Source organism: Halichoerus grypus, chromosome 3 (genome assembly GCF_964656455.1).
Source record: "Halichoerus grypus chromosome 3, mHalGry1.hap1.1, whole genome shotgun sequence".
Lineage (NCBI taxonomy): Eukaryota > Metazoa > Chordata > Mammalia > Carnivora > Phocidae > Halichoerus > Halichoerus grypus.
In genome coordinates this window covers 120,013,680-120,022,160 of record NC_135714.1, presented here as the reverse complement: position 1 = coordinate 120,022,160, position 8,481 = coordinate 120,013,680, and the positions used below count along the sequence as shown (strand labels likewise).

Genomic DNA, 8,481 nt, shown 5'->3' with positions numbered 1-8,481 from the left:
AAAATTAAGTTAATTCATTGTATTGATAACATTATGATCATTTCTACCTTGAAGGAAAAACTCAGAAGATTTGAGATATGTAGTGGCAAATATAACTAGCCAAATGGTTCATCAATCCAGATGAAATTTAGAACTTACTGTAATCTTTGAAATTTCTAAACATAACATCAGGCTACCAGAGCTATTCTATGAACAGTAAATAATACATAACTCTCCTTCCAGGACTCTGCCAATAAAAAGAAGGCACAATACCTTTATGAACTATTTGGAAAGCTATGAAAAATATATAATGGGCAGTGGCCCAAGTATGCTCCGTGACCCTCCGATTCTAATACATTCACCCATAATTTTCGAAGTTTCTGACAACAGAATACAAGCAGATTGGAGGCTTTGACTAAGATATGATACTGCCGCCTTGTGGCGACCACTGGGATTTTTTTACTCAAAAAGTTCCTGATGATGGTGCTAGAGAGCCGGTTTGCCAGCATGCTGTTGGGCTCTAATGAAAACAGTCCCCCATAACTTAAGAGGAGCAAATTATATTAAGACCTGAACTACCTATGATATGATATGGGTGATATCAGAAAGAAATTGTGATGAAGAGGAAGCTGCACAACAAGTTCTCAAATAAAATGTAATTCGTGTCATGAGAGGGGTCTCTGAGGAGCTATAACACACCCATGACCAAATAGCATCTGTGCTTTAGGACTAATTCATTATCCACTTCTCTTGCTGACCAGCTTAAACCTCATGACTTTCCTTTCACCACAATAAAACAAGTTTCGTGGTTTATCCGTGAGAGGTCCTGTATCATAAAAACTCCAATGTAAAAGTCAGCTACCATTTGCTCTACGGGTGGTAAAAACTCAGCGAAATTAGGCAAAGGTAAGTTCATGCAAGGGGCCAAGTTGAGGGCAGTATACTTGACAGCGGAGGAAGAACTTAGTTTTTTACCTCAGGGCAATGTCCGCACGTTTAAAGAGTCGTGGGCCAGTCACCAAATGAGAATCTTGGTGAGTGAACATAAGAATTCTCCGAGTGTAGGTGATAAGATTGTGGAAGACCCTAGGAGACTTCCCAAGGAGGATTCTAGTGCATCATAGAAATGCCCACGACAAGAACTGAATTGGTTCAGGAGGGGAATGGAATGCCAAGGGGATGCCCTGCCACTTTCTAGAAGTAGCCACGTGGGTAATTTTTGTGGGTACAATGGTGCCAAAGCCATGCAATAGTGGGTGGAATAATGATATATTCCACTTGTCTCTTACCTGTGCCACTAATGTGGTAAGAGACTGTTGAATGCTAATAACAACAACAAAATTAGCTTTTTAAAGATTGGCATTCAGAAAAATCTCCTGGGCAAAAGAATCCAAGCATAAAAGCCAGTGAGCTATATAGGATTACTATTTGCAGTCCTGATAGGATCCCAATGAGTCTGACACTTCTTTTATCCTGGACTACAGCCCAGACACTGTCAAGGGCTATTTGGTTCCCTATCCTACATCTCTTTGTGTGGTGTGTCCCGATCGGATGGGAGTGACACCAAATGTGGGGTGCTCTGATCAGGTGGAGGCTGGCGGCATGAGCGGTGAAAGAATTCATCCAAAGCAGAACAAAAGAGATAAAAGTTGGGGCGCCTGGGTGGCTCAGTCGGTGAAGCATCTGCCTTCAGCTCAGGTCATGATCCCGGGGTCCTGGGATCGAGTCCTGCGTCGGGCTCCCTGCTCAGCAAGGAGTCTGTTTCTCCCCTCCCTCTGCCTGTGCTCTCTAAATAAATAAATAAATAAATAAATAAATAAAATCTTTTGAAAAAGAGAAAAGAGAGAAAAGTTTATTGAATACACTGAAAGGGAGCAGCAGGCTGGGCAGGAAAAGAGGGACTGCGGCTGGGAGGTGAGGAGGTGGTGGTGAGGGGCCACAGTTATAGGGCGGAGTGAGGGATTATGGGGATATGCGGAATTTTCCCTTTTTTGGTAATCTTAGGAACCGTGCCTACTTGTTTAATTGGTCATTTAGGGCCTATAGATATTTCCAGGTGGGTCACTTAATGAGCCTGTTTGCATTAGGCTCGGTGGTGATCACTGTGGGCCCTTTTACCTTGCTCTACACTCTAGACCAAAGAACGCATTCTACATTCCAGTGTGCAGAAATTGGCCCCTCAAATCCTAACATGATATGGACACATCAAATTCTTTGCGGTCTATAACGTAGCTGTTAAATTGAAACTAGAACTGGTAATTGAAACATTATTGAATATACTATGTAAAGATATGGAGGGCTGGCTGGATCAGTTAGGTGAATGTGTGTTTTGTCCAAATATAGGGGTAGTAAAAGAGGAATAGCTTTACAAAGGTTTTTGGGTACTGGGGATGGGTACAATTCTGGCCCTAATTCCAGTGTAAGGGTTTTTTCCACAGCACCAAGCAATGCTCAGACACCAGCTGGGTACCTACAATTCCATTCAATTCTGACAGTAGATAATGTTGGATCTTATAGGTTAATGGCTCAGTCCTACAATACTGCTCCTCCACCCACTACTTCAGACACCAATTGCAGGTTGTCAACTGTGCTTCTGACCAACCCTCAGGGATCAGAGGTTCCAAAGACCCCCTCATCAGGTTTGATTAATTTGCTAGAGCAGCTCACAGATTACTGGTTTATTATAAGGGAATATAACTCAGGAACAGCCAAATGAAAGAGACGCATAGGACAGTGTGTGGAGAAAGAGGCATGAAACTTCCACACTCTCTGAGAACTCCACTTTCCCCCAATCTCCACATGTTCCCCAACCCAGAAGCTCACCGAATTCCGTCCATTTTGGTGTTTGTGGAGGCTTTATTTTATTACATAGACACGATTGATTAATTCTTTGGCCCCCTTGGTGCTTTTACTCAATCTCCTGCCCCTCTCCCATCCCCAGAGGTCAGGGTGATAGGACTGAATGTTCCAACACCCCACACACCCCTGCTTTAGATGCTTTCCAAAAGTGACTTCATTAACACAACAAAAATCACTTTTATCATTCTATCTCAGGAAATTCCAAGGGTTTTAGGAGCTCTGTGCCAGGACTGGCTGATGACACAATATATATTTCTTATTATAAATCACAATATGGCAACGGGAATGAAGAGGTGGGGGGGGGATGGTGCTCTGATAGAACTCTCTTTCCCACTGTACACACTTATTTTATTGGATCCTGTGCTTAAGGACCAACATTTCACTGGGAAGACCCAGTGGAAGGGAGAATTGTTCCCCAAGACACAATTTCCAGTCCTTTCTACATAAATGTGCATAATTAGAAGGAACCCCCTGTGGTTGGAGAGTGACTTCACATCATGTGGCCAAACAAGGATTGGCTGTATGTTGAACCCCACTTCTCCCAGGGACCCCCATAGAGTGGGCATATAGCTATGTTGTACTTGGCTGAGGCAACCCTACCACTTCCTCCTGGGAATGGACAGAGGGGAGGCCCTCGAAAGTTTCCAACTGCTGCTCTCTTTGTGGATTGAGAACGTGGCTGAACCAGAAGCCTTTGCCTGGGGAGACCAGGTCTATATTCTGACAGGTGATAAATGGAAAAAAGATGAAATTTTAAAAGAAGGAGAACAAGTAAATGATGATGCTGGGGAAAGAGACTGTTATTCTCAGTCCTCAAGAGTGTCTGATAGTAGGGGTACCTGGGGGGCTCAGTTGGTTAAGTGTCTGCCTTCAGCTCAGGTCATGATCCCAGGGTCCTGGGATCGGGTCCTGCATCGGGTTTCCTGCTCAGGGGGAAGCCTGCTTCTCCCTCTCCCCCAGCTTTGTTCTCTCTCTCTCTCTCAAATAAATAAATAAAATCTTAAAAAAAAAGTGATAGTAAGAGAATAACACTTATTATAGTGATTTCTCTCAGAGGTAAAGCCACATCATGGCTGATGATGGGATCAGCCCTCAGATCTGTTCTCCCTGAAAACTAGATTGAAGCTGATTTACATGTTTGGCTTGAAAACTCAGCCAGGATAATCTGGAGAAAACCATGATACGGGATGCCTGAGCTCCTGCCCCGATGGTAGAAGATTGGCACTGTCATTTGGGTTGTGATTTATGAGCCATGCTTGTTTTTCTGCTGCTTTTCTAGGTATCTCATGTGGTAATCTAGGTGGCTTCCTAGTTTTTGTTAGGACTGGGACAATGCCTTGTCCTTGTTCCACTCCTTCCAAGGACGGCGAGGCTTCCGTCAGCCTACTTGATGCTTTTGTGTGACTTAGTATAAAATGCATTCCTTGCTCTGAACAGACACAATCCTGCATCAGGGTACAGTTGGAGCACGTGCTGATTTCAGCCCTCACCTAGGCAGGCTTCTTTGGTAGGATTATAGTCTTTCAATTCATGGGGACAATTCTAGAAACTGGAAGCCTTTTTTTTTTCTTTTTTTCTTTTTTCCTAATCAGGCCTGCCTTCGTACATTCAGGGATATGAGACAAATTTTTATAAGTATTGCTAACTTCTAGAATATAATGACCAGAGCACATAATGGAATCTCCCTCACTGGTGGTAGAGAATGTGGTGTCTTTATTAAATGGGTATTTGGGGGTGGTTTGAGCAAAGAGAATAAACTAGGTAATCTATACCTTTTTCTAAATCCAACCTATGATTCTGTGAAGTGCTACTGTGCAATGATTCCCAAAGTGTCATCCCTTGGACCAGCAGCATCAATATCATCTGGGACTTGTTAGAAATGCAAATTTTGGAGTCCCAGCCTTACCCCACTGAGTAACTGAAGGTGGGCCCAGAACTCTGTTTAACAAGATTTCCAGGTGATTCCTTTTTTTTTCTTTTTAAGATTTTATTTATTTGTCAGATGATCTATAAAAGTTCCTTTCAGTGCTGTCATTTTCCTGAATTGTGCTGAACAGATGGCACTCGGGTGGGTACAGTGACTTATTTCTAAATAACTGGAAACAGACAACAGGGCCAGGATAACTGGCATTTTATCAAATTATTATCTTTCAGATTCTTTTCACCTTTGGGATCCTACATATAAATGAGACTAGAAAAATCTGTCCCCACTAAGTTTATTTTTCTGTGCTACTAACAGTCGTGAGACCACCATTTAGATTGACGTTAACTCAAGAAGCCCCGATGGCTGGTAATACCCCCAGAGAATACTCTTCCCATTCCTATTATTATTCCTATAAATATTCCTATACATATTGAGCAATTATTTGGCCTGGCAATTCTCTGCTTCCCATAGTCTGAATGTGCTACTAATTTTAGAAAACAAATCGCAAAAGGGGAAGTCTGAAGGTCTTTGAAAATGCTACTGCATTATTTATCCACTGGATTTCCTGGGTGTATTTATTGTTGTCTTAAGTGGTAGCAGCTAGTAACTGCAGGTAGGTAGTTAAGAATATCGCTCAGTTGTACTACACAGGCTTGTGTTTCAATCCTGCTTTTGATCTATAAAACAACCTGGAATCCACAGGGCGGAATAGGATATGGAAATATGCAAGGCATAATCTTTCTCTTGTAGGGACTCATACCATGGTAAAGGAAATAAAATATGTGCATAACAAATAAATATGATGCACATTGAGTGTCCTGAGAACACAAGTGCTACAAGATTTCAAAGAGGATAGAGATTTCTTTACACATGGGTGATTCACTAAAGGCTTCATGTAGTGTCATTTCAGCTGAGTCTTGAATACTTTTGGAAGGTAGGAATATGAGTGTGTGCAGTGCAGTCCATGTTTGAGCATGAAGAAGGTGGAGCCCAGAACCAGCAGGTGACCATTTGTATCTCCAGTACCTAGTTCAGTGACTGGCACAGTAAAGTAGATGTTCAGTGACTATCATGTGTTCTAATTCATAGACAGACCGTTGACTGATTATCACGTGTTTGTTTTTGTTTTTGTTTTAAGATTTTATTTATTTATTTGAGCGAGAGAGAGCAAGGGGGAGGGACAGAAGGAGAGGGAGAATCAGACTCCCCGCTGAGGAGCTGCAGGGCTCCATCCCAGGATCCTGGGATCATGACCTGAGCCAAAGGCAGACACTTAACCAACTGAGCCACCCAGGTGGCCCTGATTATCAAGTTTTTGGTTTTTCCTTTCTTTGGAAAAAAAGAAAAAGAAAAAGAAGTAACTCTATAAAAGGAAAAATCAGAAGACACGCTGATTTCAAAAACATTCATTAAGATGTGAGAACAAAGTGCTTTTCTGAATCTTGGAAACATGGTATTTGGTGAGTTTGAGTGGAATAGAACTTTTGAGTACTACATTAGAGGCATCTACATAGCTGGAATAGGGAGAATAGCTGGAAAGGTAGATGGAACCAGATTGCGAAAGGCTCTGGATTCCACGCTAACACTTTTCACTTTTAACAGAGTTGCTAAAGGATTTTTGAGCAGGTAGCCTGCTCAAAATAATATAGAAAAAATAATAATTAATGGTAGTTAAATGCCATAAACTATGGGAAAGCTCTCCACTGCTTTGTAGAAAAATGATTGGAATTAGTGAGAAAATTGATACTGCTTCCGATGAGCAACAGCAGAGAACCAAAATGTATTGAGCATTACATAATGACAGGCATATGCTAATTGGTTTTGAATGTTATTTAACTCAGCAACCTGGAAAAGATATTATTCATGTCATCTTTTTGTTGAGGAGCCCTAACTTAGGGAGGGTTAAAAACTTTCCCAACATACTGCTAGTGGATTCTGACATCGTTTGCTTTTCAATGCAAAGCTGAAAGTGTGAAACTGGAGACCAAGTAAGAGGACTGTGAGATACTGAATTTGGAGATATCCTGTGCTGAATAGCCTCTTGCCCCAGGTCGGTCTGCTCTACCTCTTTCTCCACCCTGCTCCATACCCCAGGAGGCAGGTCCTAAGATCTAGTACACTATACAGAACTTCCTTGCCTTCTGGCTTCCAGTAGAGCTTAGCCAATGGGGGACACTGGCAAGGGACCCGAGGGCTGAGGGAGAATAGAGTTGAGGTGTTCCTCTTGGCTCCCAATCCTGGGATCTGGCTGGGTCACTGCTCAACTGAAGGTCACACCTCCTGCCATCAGCACATAAGAAAATATAGCTTATAATGGCATCCTCAGGTTGGCCTATGTTCAAATCTTTTTTCTCCTTCAAGGAGCCAGAAACTAGCTCAGCCAGTGGTGTAGTGCTGGTTTGAAGTAGCTTATTACCAGTCGCCGCCAATAAGAAGACTGATCAGCGTGGAGAATCCAAATAGCAAACCACAGTTCAAGGAGCCCAAAGAGAGTCTCAACCTACTGATTTTCTCCTAGTATTTCCCAGGCTTGGTTTTTAAGGGTCTGAGAAACTGATACCTTGAACTTGGCATAGCTTAGCAAGTCTCCCTTGCACTACTCATCTTATATATAACTTCTTTCTTTCACAAACGTTGATTCCCTGCTCCTTTCCTGGGGGAGGAGGTACCAAAATATAAAAAATAAAGGGATTAAGCTGAATGTCTGGCGTTGGGCATTTCCCACACAAAAATCCAAGCCCCCTAAGTTATTTGGGCATTTGATGGCTTTCATTTAAAACTAAAGATACTCATTTTATTTAGGACCTTCTTATCATATTTTATTTATAAACTTATCTATGTACACGATTTGCGGAGGAACCAATAGCGTATTGCTCAGTCCCAATAGCAAATGGCTCAATTTCACAATGGCTCCTATTTTTCAAGATAAAATGAAGAGAACAACAGCATATTAGAACTATTCTCATCTTGCCTTTAAAAAATTGGGATGTTTGAGGATTTACCGAGATAATATATACAAACTGCTTAGCCTAGGGTCTGGCACAGAAGTACAGCTACAGGAAAATAAAAAAACAGTTACTGAGCACCCACCAACCACATGCTAGGCAGTGGAGCGCTTGCCCAAAGTTTATGGCGTTGAACCACCAGCGGTCCTAGCAACGGGTTCGAGATGCTAAGTGCTGAGCCACGGAAGGGGGCTCCTAAAGGGCGGGCGTGCTGGGGTCCCCAGCGACAAGGGTGGGCTGGGGAGCAGAGGGCGCGGGGGCGCGGGCCCCGAGGCGCAGGCGCGGCGTGCGCTCCTCCTCCGCTGCGGGGGGCGCTGCGTGTCGCCACCACTCGCAGCGCTGCGGGCTGCGGGCAGTCAGGCCGGCTCCATGAGGACCAGGCACGTGAACGTGCTGATCGCCCTGGCCGCCGTCATGCTCTTCAGCTTCTCCTGCTTTTGCATCTCCAGGATGACTCAAACCAGTGAGCTGCGGGTAGCTTCTCCGGCTTCGGGGCTGCGGGATTGCCAGGGCGGCCCGGGGTGGGGGGGGGAGAGAAGCGGGGCGACGTGAGAGCCTAGCGCTGTCGCCCGCTCTCGTATGAGGTGTTTGACCGATGGCGCCCCCTCCCCCCCCCCCGCCGCTTCCTTGTCCGACCGGCGGTTAAGCTGTAACGGGCGCCCCTCGTCTACCCCGGCGGCCGCGACCCCCGCCAGGCGCGCGCGCTAATGGATC

General features: G+C 44.1%; 1 protein-coding gene across 1 annotated transcript in view; it reads left to right on the top strand.

The window, feature by feature from the left end:
* Positions 1-8,080: 8,080 nt before the first annotated feature.
* The window catches only part of MGAT4D (MGAT4 family member D), a 39,466-nt gene continuing 39,065 nt past the window's right edge, over positions 8,081-8,481 (top strand). The window contains exon 1 of the mRNA XM_078068242.1: positions 8,081-8,230. Coding sequence (XP_077924368.1) covers positions 8,137-8,230 — 94 coding nt within the window. The 5' untranslated portion in view covers positions 8,081-8,136. The remainder of the gene's footprint in view (positions 8,231-8,481) is intronic.